Source organism: Chlorella variabilis (assembly GCF_000147415.1).
Source record: "Chlorella variabilis unplaced genomic scaffold CHLNCscaffold_5, whole genome shotgun sequence".
NCBI classification, from domain to species: Eukaryota; Viridiplantae; Chlorophyta; class Trebouxiophyceae; order Chlorellales; family Chlorellaceae; genus Chlorella; species Chlorella variabilis.
The window spans coordinates 1010243-1030565 of record NW_005435083.1 but is presented as its reverse complement, the minus strand read 5'-3'; the positions used below and the strand labels follow the sequence as shown (position 1 = coordinate 1030565).

The 20323-nt window shown below is 66.1% G+C and overlaps 6 protein-coding genes across 6 annotated transcripts; 3 read left to right on the top strand and 3 right to left on the bottom strand.

Annotated features, from left to right (window-relative positions):
* Positions 1-1223: 1223 nt before the first annotated feature.
* CHLNCDRAFT_142988 (hypothetical protein) lies at positions 1224-4769 on the top strand (the record flags this gene model as incomplete). The annotated part of the gene is made up of 10 exons (XM_005849773.1): positions 1224-1264; positions 1349-1473; positions 1637-1672; positions 1809-1838; positions 2006-2083; positions 2223-2326; positions 2537-2684; positions 2854-2926; positions 3083-3202; positions 3416-4769. 10 exons carry the CDS (start codon positions 1224-1226, stop codon positions 4767-4769), a joined length of 2109 nt encoding a protein of 702 aa, XP_005849835.1.
* Positions 4770-5086: 317 nt separating this feature from the next.
* Positions 5087-8211, bottom strand: CHLNCDRAFT_142987 (expressed protein; the record flags this gene model as incomplete). Its single annotated transcript, XM_005849513.1, has 12 exons — positions 5087-5206; positions 5384-5509; positions 5605-5721; positions 5852-5923; positions 6068-6136; positions 6310-6390; positions 6542-6679; positions 6833-7033; positions 7197-7313; positions 7452-7721; positions 7840-7874; positions 8091-8211. The coding sequence occupies 12 exons, from the start codon at positions 8209-8211 to the stop codon at positions 5087-5089; spliced, it is 1467 nt and encodes a 488-aa protein (XP_005849575.1).
* Positions 8212-8629: 418 nt separating this feature from the next.
* Positions 8630-11206, bottom strand: CHLNCDRAFT_142986 (hypothetical protein; the record flags this gene model as incomplete). Its single annotated transcript, XM_005849512.1, has 6 exons — positions 8630-8947; positions 9060-9156; positions 9320-9870; positions 9998-10731; positions 10834-11029; positions 11189-11206. The coding sequence occupies 6 exons, from the start codon at positions 11204-11206 to the stop codon at positions 8630-8632; spliced, it is 1914 nt and encodes a 637-aa protein (XP_005849574.1).
* A 766-nt stretch (positions 11207-11972) lies between these two features.
* Positions 11973-14989, top strand: CHLNCDRAFT_142985 (hypothetical protein; the record flags this gene model as incomplete). Its single annotated transcript, XM_005849772.1, has 10 exons — positions 11973-12116; positions 12254-12355; positions 12500-12598; positions 12723-12800; positions 12954-13086; positions 13226-13395; positions 13487-13609; positions 13740-14205; positions 14298-14680; positions 14813-14989. 10 exons carry the CDS (start codon positions 11973-11975, stop codon positions 14987-14989), a joined length of 1875 nt encoding a protein of 624 aa, XP_005849834.1.
* Positions 14990-15426: 437 nt separating this feature from the next.
* On the top strand, positions 15427-18188 carry CHLNCDRAFT_56078 (hypothetical protein). The gene is made up of 9 exons (XM_005849771.1): positions 15427-15727; positions 15935-16157; positions 16436-16598; positions 16744-16811; positions 16946-17042; positions 17167-17331; positions 17531-17660; positions 17820-17860; positions 17986-18188. The coding sequence occupies exons 1-9, from the start codon at positions 15514-15516 to the stop codon at positions 18082-18084; spliced, it is 1200 nt and encodes a 399-aa protein (XP_005849833.1). The 5' UTR covers positions 15427-15513; the 3' UTR covers positions 18085-18188.
* A 373-nt stretch (positions 18189-18561) lies between these two features.
* CHLNCDRAFT_142982 (hypothetical protein) lies at positions 18562-19122 on the bottom strand (the record flags this gene model as incomplete). The annotated part of the gene is made up of 3 exons (XM_005849511.1): positions 18562-18717; positions 18802-18879; positions 18970-19122. The coding sequence occupies 3 exons, from the start codon at positions 19120-19122 to the stop codon at positions 18562-18564; spliced, it is 387 nt and encodes a 128-aa protein (XP_005849573.1).
* Between the last annotated feature and the right edge of the window lie 1201 nt (positions 19123-20323).

Below are 20323 nucleotides of genomic sequence, written 5' to 3'. Positions count from 1 at the left end.
CCCTCACCTGCAATTCTTTGCACCCTGCTTTCTACACTTCACTCTGATAGTGTCTTTTTCCTTGCCATTCACTTGCTTTTTTTCTTTTCCGCGACAACCCCTTTCTCACGCTCTGGCCTGGCAATGGCGCGCCCCTCCTGCTTTCAGTGAACACCAATCACATTGGGCCGCCCTTGCCTGCCTTTGCCGCTGATGTAGAAGAGCATTGCAGCTTCCTGTGGCCGACCTGGGCCGTTTTCGCTGTGCTGACGCCCCACCTTCACCCACACCCCTCCCTGTCACCTCTACCGTGTTAACGTTGCAATTGCCGTCCACCCGTTGACCTTGAACGCATTTAGCTTCTGTAGCGCCCCCCTTCTGTCCAAATGCCATGCCGGGCTCGCCATGAAGTTGGCGCCAGCCTGGGTAAGCTTGTGGTGTCCCATTGCGCACCTCCCCCCTTCATCTTCTTTCATTGTTTCTCCCCCTGCCTGCCGTATTCTGTACACCATCGCCCCGTCTGCGCGTCCCACATGGACCGTCCTGGACCCGTGTACCCCAGAAAACACTGCACCTCCCAATCCCTTAGCGCCAAGTGTGCGGCTGCTTGCCCTGTTGTTTTCACGTTTTCACACTACTCGGAGTTGATTGAAGTGTTTGTGGCTAGCTTCACGCTGTCGGCGCCCCCTCTCTGCTACCCTACTCACTCTCACCATGCGCACCACGCCATTTTCTGTGCGGCCCCTGACGGACCTGGAACCGCTCACATGCTTTGCATCGCACCATGCCAACCAGGTTGACATGTAACACGGATGCAATCACATGGGGGGCCAACAGAGGCGAAAGTGAAGTGGCGACAATGTGCGCAAACGCCCAGCGCGCTGTCCTTCCCGCCCGCCGGCAGTACACGATAGCCCGCCTGGATGAACATCGTCCTCCACTTTGATCGGTTCTTCCTCTGATCGGTTCCCTGTTGCTGATCGGAGCGCCCTTGTTGCTGTTAAACCCTAGAGTAGGGTCCTGGCAGCCGACACTGCGCGTTCCTGGGGCCTTGCTCATCTGATTTGGGCAGGATTGAGCTCTCTCTCACCTGCGTACAGCGAGGGAGTCATGGCCGGGGGAGCACCGAATCGGGACTTAGGCGGGCCCACCGCCAAGCGCCCTAAAACCCATGCTGGCCCTAAGATTACCACGAACCAGCAGCAGGAAACCCCTCTGGAGCAGCACCGCCTCTGGCAGCAGGGATGGTGAGCGCGGGAGCGGTGCCGCTGGTGCCGTGCTGGTGGTCAGCCGTTTGTGGGGCGATGGACACTCGCACAGCAGCGGCACACATGGTGTTTTGATGGGCTTGCCCGTTGTGTCGTTCCAGGCATGATGTGCACACCAACAGCTACTCCAAGGCAGCCGCCGACGTGGTGCGGCAGCGGCGGGCTGCGCTGGGTGCAGATACTGCCGATCAGGACAGGATGCGGCCAGACCCCGCCTCACTGCAGGGTGAGCCATGCCCGCTGCTGTGTGCTGCTCACAGCACCAAGCCCATGCAAAGCAGCGCGAGCAGGAATTGGAACTGGGGTCAAACAGTTGTGGCGCCCCTGCATGAGCTGGCCCGCACCAGGCGCCGCCCCTGCGGGACTCACCCCACCGGTCTTGTATGCAGGCTTTAGTGAGGTTGAGCGCAAGGGGATGCCATACTGTGAGCCGCTCGCTGCCGCCTGCCTGTTCGTGAGGAGCCGTGCACGGCTACACTGTTTGCTGTGCTGGTGGCGACTCCTCAAAGGGCTGCATGCCTGCCGTGGCTGGACATCTTCTTCTGGCTCCATGTTCTGCAGGCATGGACCAGTACTGCCTCAAGGACGCAGGTGGGGGCACTGGCGCCATCGCAGCAGACTGCCCAGGGTGCAGCGGCCCACTGGCGGGGCCGGCCAGTGCAGGCTGCCCTCCTGACGGCTCGCAACCGCTCTGCGCCCGCTGTGCCGCTGCCCTTTGGTGGTGGCTGCCTGACATGGTTTTTGGTGCGCGGTTGCAGCTGGGAAGCGCGCATACTTTGATGCCCTGATGCAAGTCCAGGAGATCACGGATGCCTCACACCCAGCCAAGCAGTCGGGTAGGTGGCCGCCACCCTCCAGCCAGCCGCTCGTGAGCCCGCGCTGTGTGCGCTGCTGGTGTGCGCGGTGTGGGGGCCACCGGCCGATGCCGCCCGGGGGCCGAGGCCTGGCTCTGCTGCCGCCTGCCTGTGCACGCAGGGCTGCGCGTGGGGCGCCGGCACGAGTGGGGCGTGTTTGCCACGCGCCCGCTGCCTGCCGGCACGCTGCTGGGCGAGCTGTGCGGGATGGTGTGCACGGGCGAGGTGCGTGGTGCGGCAGGCTGGCACCGGCAGCAACCGCCCTGCGGCAGCCAGCTATCGCCCTGGTGGGATGCATCGCATGCTGTGGTCACCCCACGCGCCTGATGCCCCGCGCTGCCGATGCCGTCCATGCCGCCATCTAAGAAGGGCGACCCACCCGCCGCGCATGCCGATGGTGCCATCTTGTGCCGTGCCCGCCCACGCCACTAGCAGGAGGTGGATGATGCTGTGGCGGCGGAGCCGCGCGGGGTGGGCGGGCTGCGCGCCGACCAGATCAAGGCGCTGTGGATGACGGCGGGCGGCGAGGAGGGCGGCCGCCAGCCCCCGCGCAACGGCTGGGCCCGGGAACTGGTCATCGATGGTGGGTGGGTGTGCGCGGGCGGGCTTGCGGTGGGTGCCTGTGGCTGGGGGTGAGGTGCGCTGCTTGAGTCGTGCTCTCGGTCATGCTTGCCAGCTGCCCCAACCACCCTGGTGCTGCTGCCGAGTGGCTGCATCCGCCCTGGCCTCGCCTTGCCGCCCCGGGCCTGCAGGTTCGGAGAGCAGCTGCCGGCTGCGCTTCATGAACGCCTACGACGGGCTGAGGGCGGAGGCCAATGTCGTGTGGTGCGCGCGCCCGCTGCCCTGCCGCACGCCTTGTGGCGGTGCGGAGGTGCAGGCCTATCGCCGCTGTCTTGTGCGCCCTGTGTCACGCGCCTCGTTTGCTTTGCTGACGCGCTGTGTCTGGCTGCGCGCCTGGCGGGTGGCTTGGCTTGAGTGCAGCGTGGAGGCGGAGGATGTGGGGGAGCGCACGCCGCACGCCTTCCTGGTGACGGCGGCGGAGGTGTCGGCTGGGGAGGAGCTGCTGCTGGACTACGGCGCCCACTTCCTGCGCCACATCGGGTGCGGGGCCGCGCAGCGCGTGTGGCCGCGCAGCGCGTGTGGCCGTGTAGCGCGTGTGGCCGCGCAGCGCGTGTGGCGGCGCCTTGTCGCGAGGGAGGGGAGGTCGGGAGGGAAAGGGAGGCGGGTAGCAGCGGCAGCGGCACCTCTGGGCACTATGGCAAGCAGCCCCCGCCTTTCACCCCATGGCATGTGGCTGGTGCCTTGTTGGTGCAGGGAGGAGGAGCGGCGGGCGGCGGCCATCACAGCGCTGGAGGGCAGGGTGGCCGACCTGCAGCAGCAGCTGGGCAAGCAGGCGGCTCACTCCCGCCTGCACGAGCAGGTGTACCTGGACCTGCTGGCTGAGCACAAGAGCGTGCGCCAGGAGCATCGCCAGCTGCAGCAGCAGGTGCACAAGCAGCAGCGCGAGCTGAAGAAGCAGACGCGCCAGCTGGAGCAGCAGGAGGCGCAGCTGGAGGAGCAGCGGCGGCGGCCCAGGGCCGACGCGGCCGTGCAGGTGGGCGGCAGCGGCGCAGCACAAGCCGACGAGCAGGGGGAGGAAGGCGCGGCAGCGGCGGCGGCGGCACCTGCCGCGGCTGGGCCCAGCAACGGCGAGGCGGCCCGCCTGCAGCAGCAGCAGGTGGCGGCTGCCGCTGCCGCGCGTGAGCAGGCACCCATCGCTGGCTTCTGCTCGGTGGCCGTCCACCGCGAGGCGGCCACGGCGGCGCAGTGGCAGGTGGAGCAGCAGGGCCTGCTGGCTGAGCTGGCGGCCAAGGAGAGGGAGGTGGAGGAGCAGCGTGCGGCGCTGGATGCGGGGCGCCAGCAGTGGGAGGCGGAGCGCCAGCAGCTGGTGTCGGAGCTGGCGGTCATCGAGCAGGCGGTGAAGGCGGCGGCGGAGCAGCAGGAGGTGCTGACGGGGCTGCTCAACAGCCAGCTGGCGGCGGGGCAGGCGGCGGTGGCTGGCGAGGGTGGGGGGCCTGCGGTGGCGCCTGGCGTGGCCCCTCAGGAGGGCCAGCGCCAGGGACCTGCTGCTGCCGCAGCTTCGGCAGGGCAGCAAGCTGCGGCGGCGCTGGCGTGTGAGGAGGAGGAGCAGGAGGCTGCTGAGGTGCAGGACGAGGTGGCAGCTGTCGGTGCAGGGTCGCCGGCCCTGGCCGAAGCGACAGGCGGAGCGGCAGCGGACGGGGTGCTGCCACCGAGCACGCCGATGGAGGCGGAGGCGGCGGCAAAGCAGGCTGGCCAGGCCACGGCAGACGCAGCCACAACCGCGGCAGACGCAGCTGCAGCAGGGTCGCCCACGCCAGTGCACCAGGGCGGCGACGGCAGCGGCAGCGAAGGGGCGACGGGCCAGGAGGCCACCCCTGGTCCTGACGCCATGCTGGAGCTCGAGTCGGCGGCGGAGCCGGAGGGCACGCCGCCGCCTGCAACAGTCGCCACCCCAGCGGCCTGCCTCGATGCGGGCGCCTATGCCGCCGCTGCCGTCACAGCGGCCCAGCAGCTGGAACGGGAGGTGCGGGCGGTGGTGGGCGAGCTGTGCGCTGCGGCAGAGGCAGCCTGTGGCGAGGGGCAGGCCGAAGGTCACGGGCCGCGATGATGCTATGATGATGGCCGGGGCTGAGCGCAAGCGCGTGGCAGACACAAGTCCATCTTATCACATGCGAGTCGAGCAGCAGAACCATGGAACCATAGCTTGAATGTGAACGGGAAACAAAGGCACTGATTGGGATGCGGTCGCTAGTTGGGGCGGGCAAGAATGCATTGCATGTGGGCAGGGGGGCTTGGTCGGGAAACGTGGTGCTGTTGGTTCATCGTGCTGTGGGCCAGACTCCTAAGGGTGCTGCTCGGGCCGGGCCGGATCCCCAGGGCCGCCAAGCCAACCGGGCCGGCAGCCTGAGGCAAGTTGAGGGTCGCTCAGATGAGCGATAGCTTCTCCAGCGGCGGTACCGCGCCAGGCCCCGCCTGCGTGCTGGCCAGCGCCGTCTGCAGCGCCGACGAGCGCAGGCCCTCCAGCTCGCGCCGCTTGGCCGCGGCCTGCACCCCAAACCCCAGGTGGCTTCAGGGCGTGCGGCGGCAGCACTTGCGAGGGTGCCGCAGAAGACAGGCATGTGTGCAGCTGCGGGTCCCCGAATCATCAGCTGCGGGTCCCCGACTTTTCCACACACACACGCGCGCTGCCACCACACGCCCGCCAGCCCACCCCGCACCCACCTGCCCCTTGAGCTCCGCATCCTTGTGCTGGTACACGGCCAGGTTGGACTGCGCCCAGGCAGCGGCTGGCTTCACCTGCTGCAGCATCAGCTGCACCTTGTCAATCGACTGGCGGATGGCCCTCATCTGCGGCAAAGGTTGCAGACAGCGCCGTTTCATCGAGCAAATGATTGTTATGTTTTCGTCAACAAACAAGGAAATCAGGCGAAACACACACACACCTGCATGATGTCGCTGACCATGCCGCCCATGAGCATTTGAATGAACAGGCCGCGCTTGGCGTCAGCCAGCAGGCCCGGGTCAATGCGGGGGAGGCCGGGGCCGAGGATGCTGCGAGCCTGCAGGCCAGGACAGGCCAGGGAGGCCAGGGGAAGTCCGGTGAAACGTGGGGTGGTGTCGGACGGCAGGTACAGAGCGCACAAGAGTGGCAGGAAGTGCACAGGCAGCGCTTGGCGGCCATCCGCCCACCTCTTCGGCCTGCTGAGCAGCCTGTGAGCAGGCCTCGTTGGCCTTCCTGTAGATTGCCATCTCCGCCATGTTCTGCGCAGCAGGAGCACAGCAGTCACAGCATGGGCTTCTGCCACCTGTTGCATACGAACACGAATGCACCATACATGTAGGGCTGTGCGCGGCTGCCCAGTGCAGGTTCCCCGAGATGCTCGGGAGCCCGACACTGCCATTCACCATCATAAAGTCATTTCTGCGAATTGTAATCATTTCTGCCATCGCCATCGCCTGGGTGCGGCTCAGGCCCTGCAGCAGCAAAGGGGGTGGGGCATTTTACACACACGAGGCTGGGCGAGCGGGCGAGGCGCTGGCGGCCACTGGCGTGCAGCACCGCACCGCCAGGCCTGGACGGCACGGCTGCTGGTGCCGCAAGGCGGCGTTGGTGGGTGCGGTGTGGGTAGGGAGCTGCCAGCACGCACCTGCATCGCCTCCTGCAGGTGGCCCAGCGCGCTGTTGAGCAGCTGGGCGCCGCGGCCGTATGTGGACACGCCACGCGCCGCCTGCATGCGCGCAGGAAAGGAGCACCGTATCATATCACACCCCCGGAGTCGGCTGGGGACGCTCTCGCCCTGCCACCCGTTCTCGCCGCCTGCCCAAGCAAGCAAGCAAGCGCGAAATTCGCATCCCTGCTGTGCCTGCCACTACCCCCACCTCTGCCGCCTGCCCCTGCAGCGCCCTGCTGGCGTCCTCGATGGCGGCCATGGCGGGGGAGGCGCGCCAGGCTGGCGAGGCAAACATGCGCTCCACCAGCTCCTCCAGGTCGCGCCTGGCGCGGGCCAGCTCAGACTCCTGCACCGGGTGTGGCCAACGCATGCAGCAGCGCAGAGGCGACTGACGAGGGTGCGACGGCAAGAAGCTTGTCCGCCGCTGGCCACGCACGGCATGCACTCAGGTGGCAACCCAGGGCCCCGCGCCGCGCCTGCACCGGCCCGCCTCGCCCACCTTGCCCTGCCAGGCCGCCTGCTGCTTCTGCGCCTCGGCCAGCTGCTGCTGCAGCGCCGCCGCCTGCCCCTCGTTGCTGCGCAGCTGGTCGGCGGCCTTCTTCAGCGCCGCGTCGGCGGCCTCCTTCTTCTCCTCCTGCTTGCCCTTGCCGCCCAGCACCTTGCCGGGGTACCACTTGTCGTCCACAACGTACTTCTTGTGCTGCGGTACACGGAGGCAGGCAGGCGGTACGCGTCACACCAGCATGCATATCAGCGGAAGCCCAGGGCAGGGGAGCACCTCGCTGCGCTGCACCAGGCAGGCTGGAGAAGCAGGGGCCGGGCAAGCGGGCAGCACATGCGCGGCGCTGCCGCCACCCGCCCACCTCGATCTCCGCCTCCTCATATGCCCGCTTGCTGCCCGCCACCGCCTGCTGCACGCCATCCAGCGACTGCTTCACCTTGCCTGTGAACTGGCGGGCCTGGCTGAGCTTGCTGGGGATCTGAGGGCAGGCAGGGCATGGGGGGGCAGTGGGGCAGCGCTTGAAGCTTGTGAGCGCCAGCCAGCGGCCCTGCGCAGCCCACCCACCGAGGTGGCCGAGGTGGATTCGTGCCCGCACCATGCCTGCGCCCCAGCCCACCTGCAGCGCCTCCAGCCCCCCAATGGCCGCCTGTATGTCGCGGTACCGCTGCAGGTCGGCCGCCGCGAAGCAGGAGCGAGGGTCTGGCTGCCCCGCCGCCGGGGCGGCAGGCGCTGGAGGGGGTGCCGCTGGAGCGGCAGCCGGGGGCGGGGGCGCAGCCGCGGCAGGGGCTGGCGGCGCGGTCGGGGCCGCGCCGCCGGGCGCTTTGAACCCCAACTTGTTGAGCGAGCTGCGGATCTTGCGAGCCTGGAGGCCCGTGCAGTGCAGCTCCTGCAGGCGATCGCCGGCCAGAAGGGAGGAGGTTGCCCATGCCCGCACCAGGACACTTGCTGGCGGCGCTCCCGCCCTGGCGCTGGGCAGCCCGGCAGCAGCAGGGCAAAGGACACACCTTTGTCAGATCATCATCGCTGAGCTCCAGCAGGTCTAAACACACAGGAGGAACCAGGGGTTGGTGCAGCACACATTGTTCGGCGTTCGGCGGAAGGGCAGGGGCAAGACGGGCGCGCTGGGCGGCAGGGCAGGCGGCGCGAGCGCCCCTTCTCATGTACGGGCCACGACAGCACATCACAACGGCGCAGTGGCTGTGCAGGCTGCCGACACTCCCCCCTCTGCAGGGCAAGCGAATATATTGAACCCCACCTGCTCCCGCGACCGCGTTGGCGCGGAACTCTTGGGCCACAGAAGCGGGCAGCTGTAGATCCTTCTCCAGCCACTCACAGACGTCGGCCACACTCCACTCAGCCGGACCCACAGCCGGCATTGTAGCGCTCCTTCAAAGCTTGATTGAGCAACAATGTCCAAGCCTAATATCGGCCTAACAACGGCGAACAAAGCCGATGGTTGAGGGCTTCGGCAGGGACGGCGGTACAACGGCACGCTGCGGGTGATGACGACCAGTCATGTTTGTTTGTTTACAGTGTCGGACAGGCACAGAATACAGGAGAGGAGCAGTGACCAGTCAACTCAATATTATACATGCATGCCAAAAGGATTGACCACGCAGAGCAACGAAATGCGCATGAGGCGGTGGGACGGAAAACGCTCGGTGCTAGGAAAACAAGCTGGGGTCAGCAGAAGCAGACACAGCTCATGGTATGCTGGCAGACCGCAGCAACACGTGTGTTCAAACTTTTGAGAGAGAGCAAGAAGAAGCCTGTGGGAAGAGGGTGTGGGCAGGCTCAGTGGCCGGTGCCACTTTGGCCCCCGCTCCCACCCTTGCGCTGCTGCAAGCGGCGCCCGACCCAGCGCTGCGGATGCTGCTGGTGGTGTTCATGGGCCCTGGGGCGCTCCGCCGTCGGCACCGTGGCCCGCTGGCGCTGCTGCTCGCGCCGAGCAATGTTGCTGGCGTCGCTGAGCACGCGCATGGCAGAGCCATTGTGCATGCTCCGCGCATAGTCTGCCGCCGTCTTGCCATTTGCATCAGCACGCAGCAGGCTGGCAGCACCGCCAGCGTCCACCAGCGCGCGCAGCAGGCTGGCAGAGCCCTTGCGTGCCGCCTGCGGCGCAGGGCGAGCGGGAGGGAGGCACATGAGCATGGTGCCCAGAGGCTGCCCTCGGCAGCCACACCAGCGGCACCAGTGGCTGGAAACTGACTGACCACAGACGCACAATGTGCAGACTGGTCGCCCCGTAGCGGTTGGGAGCCTGGACTAGGTCCGCGGCCTCCTGCCCCGCCGCCTGCAGCAGCTTCAACGCGATGCTGGTCCTGCGGGCGAGCACATGCGCACAGCCACGCTGCGATCAGTCGGCCGCAGGGTGCATGGGCAGCACCAGGCGCCACCCAACATTGAACCTATACCGCGGCTGGCAGTGAAGGCGACGCGGGGAGCCAGGCGCAGGCTGCACAGGGTGAGGTGGCGGGTGCCCACCTGCCGCCCACCGCGGCCGCCATCAGCGGGTTCCACGAGTCGCCGTCGCGGTGGGCCCGCCAGCCGATGCGGCGTTCGTGGCAGTGCTGCAGCAGCAGGTCCACCACCCGCTCGTGCCCCTTGAGCGCCGCGATGAGGAGGGGGGCTTCCCCCGCGCTGTTTTTGAGCGTGGCGCTGGCCCCCGCCCCCAGCAGGCACTCCACGCTGCGCAGGTGCCCCGCCTCGCAGGCCACAAACAGGGGCGTGGAGCCGCTGCGGTCGCGGGCGTCCACCACGGCGCCCAGCCCCAGAAGCGCCGGCAGCTGGCGGGGGCTGGCCTCCTCGACGGCGGCGTGCAGGGCGGTCTGGCGCGCCGCGGAGGAGCAGTTGACGGCGGCGCACAGGAAGGCGGCTGCGTCGGCGGGGGTGATGGCGCCCGAGGAGCCGGCGGCGGCGGCGCCGTGGTGGCGGCGCCGCACCTCGCGCCGCCACTCCAGTACCCGGCCCACCGAGGCGGCGCTGGTGAGATCCCACACCTGCAGCGGCTCCGGCCGGCCCGCCAGCAGCAGCGGCTGCATGGCAGGCAGGGAGGAAAGAGCAGCCCGTCGGTTGGCTGCGCCTGTAGGTGGGCCGCGCAGGTCGGCGGGCGCACCAGCCAGCCTCACGACAGTCGCCGCCACCCCAAGCTTCCAGCCGCACCTCTGTGGCGGCCAGGCGCTGCAGGGCGGGCACCAGGCCCAGAGGCGCATGCGTCAGCTCCAGCACGCGCAGGTGGGGCAGGCGGCAGGACATCACCGCCAGCTGCGCCGCCACGTCCGCCACGTAGCCGCCAAAGCCGCCGCCCAGGGCCGGTGCGCCCTCTAGCACCGCATCCAGCGCCTGCTGATACAGGTGCGCCGCCTCGCCGCAGGGGCAGGGCAGGGCAGGGTCTGCGGGCAACCTGCCAGCTTCGCCGCCCTCGGCGGCGGCCGCCGTCTCCTCCTCCACCACAAACGAGGCGCCGCCCAGCATCAGCACTTCCAGCTGGGGGCAGGACGCCGCAATCGCCTGCAAAGCCGCCCCGCTCAGCTTGCCGCAGTTGTGCAGCGCCAGCATGCGCAGCCGGCTGCGCGGCAGCGCCGCGCCGCCGCTCTCCTCTGGCCACCCCGCCAGCGATAGGTGGCTGAGCGCGGCGCTGCTCAGCCTGGAACCCGGCCTGGCAGCCGCAGCCATCACATCTGTGAGGGCCGCCGCCGTGAGCTGGAAGCAGCGCTGCAGGGTGAGCGAGCGCAGCTGCGGGTGCGGCGGCGCCTGCGCCAGCGCGGCAGGCAGCCCCGCCGACAGCTTCTTGCACCCCGACAGCTGCAGCAGCTCTAGGCCCGGCAGGCTGGCCAGCGCGGCCTGCACATCCTGATCCTCCAGCGGGCTGCCGCGCAGGTCCAGCTCGGCGGTGCCTGCACAGAACAGAGGGACGGGGTTGACCAGGTGCGAGCCATGCCGGGCAATGAGCAATGGAGCCGTGAGCAGGCTCCAGCGGCGGCAAACATGCTGCGCACCTGGGCAGCTCGCGCACAGCGCCTGCAGCGTGGCGCGCGCGGCCGTCTGCTCCTCGCTGGGCGATTCCGAGGGCTGCACCGCCACGGCGAGGCGCAGCGGTGCCGCCTTGCACACCGCGGCGCACCGCTTGCTGGCTAAAGCAAAGTTGGCCATGTCGCAGCTGCTCAGGCCCAGCGAGGCCGTCAGCGCCAGCACCTGCACCGCGCCATGGGCGAGCGGTGTGTGAGGGGCATGCCAGAGTGGGCCCACGCAGAATCAGGGCGAAGACCTGTCGGGCCAAAGCGCTCATGTGCGACAGTGGCGGTGGCGCTGAGCAGCGTGAGAGCGGCTGGCGGCACTCTCCGGCTTGCCCACCTCGTCCGGCATATCCATGAAGGCCACTGTCGGGCCGGTTTGGGGCGGGAGACACTCCGAATCCGCACACATGCTGTCGGAACCGAGGTGTGTGGTGTCCCCGGGTGGTCACGAGACCTGGTAAGCTAGTAACAGTGCGCTAGAGCCACAGAGGGCGCCCGCAGGTGGGCGTAGGCCCTCGTCAGGGCCTGCTTGTGCCCCTCTCTGTGTGCGGCTTGATGATATGGGTCGGGAGAGGGGGAGGGGTGGGTGAACTGAGGCCTGCGACGCTGTGGGAGACGCGTGAGGCCGCCAGCGTGATTGTACAGAATTGTAGTGCACCAGGACCCTTGGACTCCAATTAGGCAGGGAAACTCGCATTGCCCTTTCTCATCGGACACCAACTATCGCCTTCCAGTCGGCTGGGGCTGGTCACAACTTCCGGAAGCGCCATCACAAACATGCCCATCGGTCGTTCGCTGCGTGTTTTGGCTGCCGTCCTTGCCGTCTTCTACCTTGTAGCCGATGCGCAGTACGGTGGGTGGAACGGCAGGCCGCCGAGGCCCCGGGCTTGAACCACCTGCCAACTACCGCCCCCACCGCCACCACACTACCGTGGTATGTGACATGCTGCCCTGCCCCGCAGACTGCCCTGCCACCGCATGCCAGCCTCCCAGCTGCATGTGCGCCTCCACGGAGCCTTTACTGGCGCCTGCCGATACACCCCAATTCATCGTGCTGGTGAGGCTGCACTCCTTGTCCGCTCGCCTGCCACAAACATCACCGTGATGCTGACCGTGCCTGTATGCAGACCAATGATGACGCTGCCACGGTCATGACTGTGCCCGCCGTGCTGGCGGTGACCGAGCGATTCAAAAACAGAAATGGCTGCCCGCTGCCCGCCACCTGGTTCATCTCCGTGGCTTACACGCAGCCCGAGTATGTGCAGGTAAGGGAGGTCACAACTGCTGCTGCTTCACTTCCTCTCGCCGTGCCTGTGAATGTGCAGGTGAAGAGCCACTATACCCCTGCAGCGTGGACAAGGCCAGCACCTATACCGACCCTGTACCACTGCACCGTGTGCAGAAGCTCTACATGGGGGGCCATGAGATTGCAACGCACACCCTCGACCACATTGGCAACGCCAACGCCTCACAGATTGTGGGCGCCCGCAAGTGGCTGAATGAGGTGGGCCGCGCAATTGTGCCAGCAGCACCTCAGCTGTCTGTCTGTCTGTCAGCATGCATCTGCGTCCTCGATACATGTTGCAGTCGTCCCACTCTCACCACCCTTGCCTGTGGCCAAGCGCAGACTGCACTGGTGCCCCTCGAGAAAATTCGTGGCTTCCGCGGACCCTTCCTGCTGCACAATGAGGAGCAGCGCAGCATCCTGGCGGCCAGCGGCTTTCTGTATGACAGCACCATCACCAGCGTGAGCCAGGCTGCCCTCCTGCATGCACAATGCGCTGGACGGGTGCAATGTTTGATGCAAGCGGTCTGCGCCCACCAGTGCAATGCACAACCGAACCATCCCCAACTTCCTGCCCCTCTGACAGACCTGGGGCCCTGGCGCCTTCTCCCCTGACGGCGCCCACCAAGTCTGGCCCTTCACTATGGATTACGGCATCCCCATCGTGAGCAGCAGTGGCATTGGATTAGAGTGGGCTGTCATCTGGGCGGCGCAGCTCACCACAACGGCAGGGAATGCACCGGCCCCACATGACCCGGCACCAGGCACTGCACATTGACATGTTGTGTTGCTGCTCCTGGTGCTGCTGCTGCCACAGGACTGCACCATCGGCACCGGATCTTGCAGCCTGAGCGAGTCAAACCCGGGCCTGTGGGAGTTCCCTCTGTGGAACATGCAGGATGATGACGGCAATGTGGTGGCCTCAATGGATCCCGTGGGCAACATCACTGGTGGGTGGGTGGATGGCACATTCGGTCATGCCGCTCATGCTTGGTGCTGGCGGCCCTGGGTTTGTTTCGCCGGCGATTGTCGCACACGGACACATGTTTCTGACAGGCTGCAGCGCCTGATGCGGCTCCCTGGAAGCAGAGATGTACATGCGGGAGCTGCGCAGGACCTACAGCGGCAACCGTGCGCCTGTGGCCCTCTTCCTGCACGCCGCCCGCCTCATCGGCTCCCAGGAGGTCGCTGACCAGTATGCCGCCTTCTTCGCCTATGCGCTCTCGCTCCCAAACACATGGGTCGTCACCATCTCGGAGGTGCGCAGCGGCACTGGTGCAATCAAGCATGATGCAGGGTGGGAGGGCTGCCCTATGCTGATGGATGCCCCCTGCTGTCCTGCTCGAGTAGGTGCTGCGCTGGATGACCAACCCAGTGCCGGCTTCCCAGTACAACCTGAGCTGTCCAACCCCCACGGACATGATTTTCCCCAGCGGCAGCTTCTGCCTGCCGCCTGCTGGCGGATGCGTCCAGGTGGGGCCGCTGCAGGTGACCTGGGGATGGCTTGAGGGGCCATGTTTTGAGTTTGAGCATGGTACCAGCTGCCGCCTGCCTTCAGGGCACTTGGAGCGCTGCTAACTGCTCGTGCTCCTGCATCAACCAGCACACGGCGCTCAACGGCTTCTGCAAAGATCCCCAAACGGGCGCCTGCACAGTGATCAAGCAGTTCGACCTGGCGATGCAGTCCTTCTACTGCCCCCAGCAGGATAGCGGCAGCGGTGGCCAGGCGTCTCCCGTGCCTGCCAGCTCGGCTGCCAGCCCAGCTGCCGCCCCACCCACTGCCTCACCCGCCACAGCTGTATCCAGCGACAGCTTGGCCAACAGCAGCCCGGTGCCCACCACCTCCCTGGCTGGCACGAGCCCAGTGGCGGATGTGCAGCCGCTGGCAGGTGTGCGCTTCAGCTTTGATGTGCAGGCCCAGCTGAGCAGCTTTGTTGGCCAGGCAGAGGCGGTGTGCAGCGCTGTGGCCCAGCTGGCAGGCGAAGCTCCCGGCACGTGCACCCTCGCGTCAGTGACAGAGGCGACAGCGGCCGCCGCCAGCACCCGCACGCTGACATCCACATCCACAGGTGGGGCTGCGAGCATCTCAATGGTGCAATGGTGTATGTCGGAGGCCCCCAGCCACAGGCGCATCATTTCTGAACACCACCCTTCCCTGCAGGCTACCTCCACGTTGTGGTGGTGATCCGCCCTGCCGCACACACGGAGGCTCAGGTGGCCAGCGCTCTGGCAGCCGCAATGCAGGATGGCCGCCTGGCCTCCAAGCTGCAGGCCCTTGGCGTGCAGCTGGCAGTCGGCGTACAGGTGACAGATGGCGGCAGCTCGCCCCAGCCAGATGTGGTGAGCGCCGCGCCCAGCAACAACAAGGCCACCGTGGGGGCGGCGGTGGGTGCTGCCGTGGGCGGCGCTGTGGTGGTCTGCGCCTCGGCCGTGGTGTACCAGCTGATGCGGTCCCGGGCCAAGGCAGCAACAGGCAGGTGCCACAAGTCCGACCTGCCGGTTAGCACGTTGTCTGCCAACAGGGAGCTGCCTGCCAAGCTCAAGGTGGGCCCCGCTTTGGCAGGAGGCCAGGAGGTCCACAGCGTCAGCAGGAGCAGCCCTGCCTGTATGCCATTTACTTTCTAGAATGATGGCTGCTCACCGAATGAGGAGGCGGCATGGTGTGCTGCGCTGCAGGCTTCGCCCCCTGCCAAGGGCCTGAGCATCACGGCCAAGGCGGGGCCCATGCATTCGGGTGACGAGGAAGTGTCGGCATATGGCAGCGGCACGCCGCGCAGCACCGCCACACCCCGCTTCTCTGCGGCACCCATGCCTTTTGGCAGTCCGTTTGGCAAGGGCGAGGCTGCCGTCTGACTTGTGTCGCTTGGCTGCTTGAGCAGCCAAATGCACCCTGAGGACCGACATTTATTGGGGCGCATTGCTGTCCGTAGCTGGTAGCAGCTTTCGCTTTATTCCAGGTTCGTAAGCTGCTTTGCTTTGTTCTGGTGCCTTCCTCTTTCTGCTAGTAGGTGAACGCCTAGCAATGTAAACCGTGAGCGCAACAGTAGAATGGCCTGGAGAAGAGCCGTGGTTTGGAGCCCGCCCCAACAGGATGCTGCTGCGCAGTGCAGCACTGAACCACAACCGTGGGCATCATGCTGACGCTAGTCATGTCAACCAATGCATGCTGCCCAAGCTGATGGAACCGATCACTCGCCGTGCCGCCGCCGTCTGTACTGCACCGCCGCTGCAATACTCTGGCTCCATCCGCCTCGCGAGCCCATCGCTGCAACTCATTTCTACTTCGCCCATCCCCTTGTTGTTGAACAATACCTCCTCTGATCACCGCGCACATTGGTCAGCTTGCAGTGCGGCGGCAGTGATCAGGTCCTGCGGCCATGTCGGCCGAGCAGGACCCGCGGGACAAGGCGCTGGAGGACTACAAGCGCAAACTTTTGCAGCACAAGGAGGTGGATAGCAAAGTGAGGGCGCTGCGAGAGGACGTGAAGACCTCCAAGAAGGAGTATGACAAGACAGAAGACGATTTGAAGGCGCTGCAGAGCGTGGGGCAGATCATCGGGGAGGTCCTCAGGCAGTTGGACGAGGAGCGCTGTGAGTGCCTGCTGCTGGCCTGGAGGCCATCAGTAGCATGGGAGGGGATCGGGGAACGTGCCAGGCAGCAGGGAGAGAGGCCTTGCCTGGCTGGGTCTCCCGACCCGCCGCCCGCCACAGGCAGCGCTCAACACAACGGCTGGTGCCCTACCTCGCCCTGCCACTCACGTCGCCCCGCCCCTGCCTCCGCCGCCGCCCGCCGCGCAGTCATCGTCAAGTCGAGCAGCGGCCCGCGCTACGTGGTGGGCTGCCGCAGCAAGGTGGACAAGGAGAAGCTGACGCCCAACACGCGCGTGGCGCTGGACGTCACCACGCTCACCATCATGCGCATCCTGCCGCGCGAGGTGGACCCCGTGGTGTTCAACATGACGCAGGAGGACCCTGGCAAGGTGGACTACTCATCCATCGGGGGCCTGTCGGAGCAGATCCGGTGGGTGGCTGGGGCCTGGGGCTGGGGCTGGGGGCAGGGGCTCACGTCCTCCTCCTGCTGTGTGCTGCTGCTGCTGCCATGGTACCGATGGCAAAAGAGGCAGCTGCTGCTGCGTGCGGGCAAGCCGCAGCGCCAGCTTTGGTGCCTGCTGCGTTGCTACTGCCGCCGCTTGCCGATCTTGGGTGCATCGGATGTGCTGGCTGCCTGTCCGCTTGCCTGTGTAGCAGGCCGCTCGCCCACTAACCTGCCTGCGCCCACCATGTTCTGCCGGCCCGCAGCGAGCTGCGCGAGGCTGTGGAGCTGCCGCTGATCAACCCGGAGCTATTTGCGCGGGTGGGCATCAAGCCGCCCACGGGGGTGCTGCTGTACGGGCCGCCCGGCACCGGCAAGACGCTGCTGGCCAAGGCCATCGCCTCCAACATAGAAGCAAACTTCCTCAAGGCAAGCCCTGCTGCCGCTTTTCCCACACAGCAGCCCGCCTGATTGTGGCGGCACATGGAGGGCTGTGGGCAAGCGGGAGAGGACGAGCGAGGCCATGTTGATTGATGCAGCCCTGCCCCGCTGCCCCGCTGCCCTGCCCCTGCAGGTGGTGGCCTCGGGCGTGGTGGACAAGTACATCGGCGAGTCGGCGCGAGTGATCCGCGAAATGTTTGGGTGCGATTGGCGGCGGCAGCGGCGGCAGCAGGGAGGCAGGGCTGCAGAGGGTGGTGGCGCGGGGTGCGCCTTGCGGTCGCTCCCTGCCCGCTGCACCCCGCGTGCCGACCCTGGTGTGCCGGTTCTGGCTGCAGGTATGCACGGGAGCACCAGCCCTGCATCATCTTCATGGATGAGATCGATGCCATTGGCGGCAAGCGCTTCAGCGAGGGCACCAGCGCGGATCGAGAGGTGGGGTGGGGCACGCTGGCGTGGCTGCAGCCGCAAGCTGCCCCGCTGTTCTGCTGCCGCACCACGAAGCAGCGGCCGACCGTTGTTTTGGATGGCTGCCCTCCTGCCCTCTCCCGGGCTGCAGGTGCAACGCACGCTGATGGAGCTGCTGTCCCAGCTGGACGGGTTTGAGAAGCTGGGCAAGGTGAAGCTGGTGGCGGCCACCAACCGCCCCGACGTGCTGGACCCTGCCCTCATGCGGCCAGGCCGGCTAGACCGCAAGATCGAGATCCCGCTGCCCAACGAGCAGGTGGGGCGGCGGGAGCGCGGCGGCGGGCTGCCAGCAGCATATCTGCCTGCTGCCCGCGCTGCTGCCGCCGGCAGCTCGGCTGGTTCCTCAACATGTGCATGCGCTGCGCGCCACACTCCGCCCGGGACCGCTGCGGCCATCCATCCATCCATCTGGTCCACCGCGTGCGACCCTGCGCCTCCCTGCCACCGCCCTGCAGGCGCGCATGGAGATCCTGAAGATCCACGCCAGCAAGATCACCAAGCACGGCGACATCGACTACGAGGCAGTGGTGAAGCTGGGGGACAACTTCAACGGCGCCGACCTGCGCAATGTCTGCACAGAGGCCGGTGAGGCGAGGGGCGCCTGGTGGGGGACAGACATACCCTTCGGGCAGCAACAGGGAATAGGGTGGCAGCTACCGCCTGTCCCGGCCCTGCTGGCTGGCTGCTGTCCCTCTGCATCCCTCCCGAGGAAACTCCCCTTCCAATTACCGCCCTCCTCTCCAGGCATGTTTGCGATCCGTGATGAGCGCGATTACGTAACGCAGGCAAGTTGCGGAAGCCAAGTCATGGTGCACGTTTGAGCAAGGATGCTTCGTTGGTGTGTCTGGGCCGATTCACAGCTGACATTTGGCCGCCTGCCCCGCCCTCCTGGCCTTCACCCTGGCTGCAGGAGGACTTCATGAAGGCGGTGCGCAAGCTTGGGGAGGCTAAGAAGCTGGAGGGGCACCTGGCCTACTCGGCAGAGTTTGGTGACGCGGGCAAGTCGTGAGGCAGGCAGGCGACGGGCAGGTGTCCCCAGATGGGTGGCAGCGACCTTCTCATCAGGCGCTCTCCCCGGTGCCGGCTTCATCTCCCTCTGTAACATACTGTGCCACTGCGCATTCTTGCTGGGCAGCTGGAGGCGTCAGTGGCAGGCACACAATGTCTGAAAGCCTCTAAAAGCTGTGGTTGCACTCCGGCCTAATATACAAGCAATGCTCGAGAAGAACAAACAGCACTGGTGCCCCGCCTCTGCTTGAAACTGGTGTATGGGCAAGGGACACCTGCAGAGCAGCATTCACAAGCAGCGGGGATTTGGGTGTGCATCCTTACAAACAGTGGTTGGCCCCAACACTCGCATGACCTGGCAAAGGCTCTTGCACTCGATACATGCAATGCCTACCCCACCTTTGCCCTACATATCCCATTTGGGGAAGTTTGGGAGGGGACTAAAGCAGTGAGCTCAGGATTACGGAGGTCAGCAGCATCAGCGTCGCGCCAATGTGTCGGCATGCTCCGCCATCTCCCGCAGGGCAGCCTCCATCTGCTGCCGGCCACGCGGTGGTGGCGTCTTGCAGACGGCGCGGCCAGAGCTGTCGAGCAGCACAAAGCAGGGCACCGTCTCTATGCTGAACGCCAGCATCTGCAGGGGTCAACAGTGCATGGGCAAAATCGGGTAGACAGTCCCAACAAACAGGGGCATTTCGCTATGACGTTCAGCCCCCACCTCTGGCGCCCACAGCTTGTCCTGCTGCGCATTCAGAAACGCAACTTGCGTCCTACAGTTGCTGCCGCTGGAGGCCATCTGCACACACATAAATGACACACACATAGTGAATGGGGCTTCTCAAACCCACAGGCGCCAAGCAAGCGGCGCCCGCCCCCGCGCCCCGACCTGCCGCGTCACCTCCGTCAGAGCTGGGCGCAGCGAGGCACACAGGCCGCACTGTGGTGACATGAAAGCCACGAGCAGAGGCTGCTTTGAGGCCAGCTTTGCACCCAGCTGCGACTGGCCATCGTAGCCCTGCGAGCTCAGGGCTGCCCCCATGTCTGTGTGTGTGCGGAAGCGAGACGAGGTGGGTGCAGGTTTAATCGGATGCGAGAATGCAAGGGGAAGTCAGTACATGGCCCCGCTTCCGTACCGCCTCCGCAGTACGGAAGCAACCATATCGCCGCTCGCCAGCACTTGGCCTCAACTTGGGCCAGCCTGCGCTGAGCTGGTCTGCTATGGAGCGCTTCTTGAATAATACATTCCAAAAAGATACATCCAGGGCTGGGAGCAATAATTCGACTCAAAATACACGTCAAAGACAGCAAACGCCTGTGACTTAGGGCGGTGGCGGCCCGCCCAGATCTCGCGACACGCTTGCTACGGCCGCCTGCGCCATTTCAGCTGTAACCTCATGTGTGCCCGCCCATTGCGCGCGGCCCACAGCGCGGGTCACCACTTCCTTCAGTAGTGCCTCTGACGTCGCAGCCAGCTGAGTGGGGCTAGGCATGGCGACGGGCCCCCTGGTCTGCTGCCCTGCCATCATGTCGAGGAAAGTCCGCTCCATCAGCTGCTGCAAGGAGGTGGCCTCGGGGCGCCACTGGTGGGTGCTGACCTCGTCGCTGTTCAGCACCTGCAGCGTGCTGTCGTTCTGGATGCAAACCCGCAGCTGGTGCGGCGCGGCCTCCTCCACATCCTCATCATCATCCCGCAGCCATGTGATTGTGTACTCATTGCTGTCGTGCACCTCTGCCACCTCGAATGATAGCCACGGGCTGCCTTCCTCGTACTGGAACTCAAGCCCAGCCCCCACACCTAGCGCTGGCGGCGCCTGCGGGGGCGGGGAGGGGGTGGCAGCAGAAGCGGCACTGGGATGGACCTGCCGTCATGACGTGTGCCAAGCAGGAGCGCCTTCTTGCGAGGCCCTCAAGGCGCAGTTCCTGCTCACCTCCGGGGCACCCGCCATGGTGACTGCAGATTCCAGGGATCGGGAGAGAGAGGGAAGCCTTGAGCAACAACGGAGGCTGATAAGGTCCGACGCCATTCCCAGCAGGAAGGTTCCAGCATGCGAAAAAGCAGAGGGCGGAAGTGTATCGCCGCCGCCCCGTAGTGCTGCGCTCCAGCGGCGTTTGTTTCTCATTCGTCTACTCTCCCTAGTCATTTTCATATTTACATGGGTGTTTATCCTGGAAACTGAATTAGCAAATGTGCTGGGTCCACGTTTTAGGGGCAACAATCTGTAAGAACGGACTGGTCAGTT

What these genes read in the sequence shown, in the direction of transcription:
- CHLNCDRAFT_56078 (XM_005849771.1), top strand. Translation starts at nt 15,514, where the DNA reads ATGTCGGCCGAGCAGGACCCGCGGGACAAGGCGCTGGAGGACTACAAG. An exon ending in TAGAAGCAAACTTCCTCAAG is followed by an intron (nt 16,599 to 16,743) that starts GCAAGCCCTGCT and finishes CTGCCCCTGCAG; the next exon opens with GTGGTGGCCTCGGGCGTGGT. An exon ending in CAATGTCTGCACAGAGGCCG is followed by an intron (nt 17,661 to 17,819) that starts GTGAGGCGAGGG and finishes CCTCCTCTCCAG; the next exon opens with GCATGTTTGCGATCCGTGAT.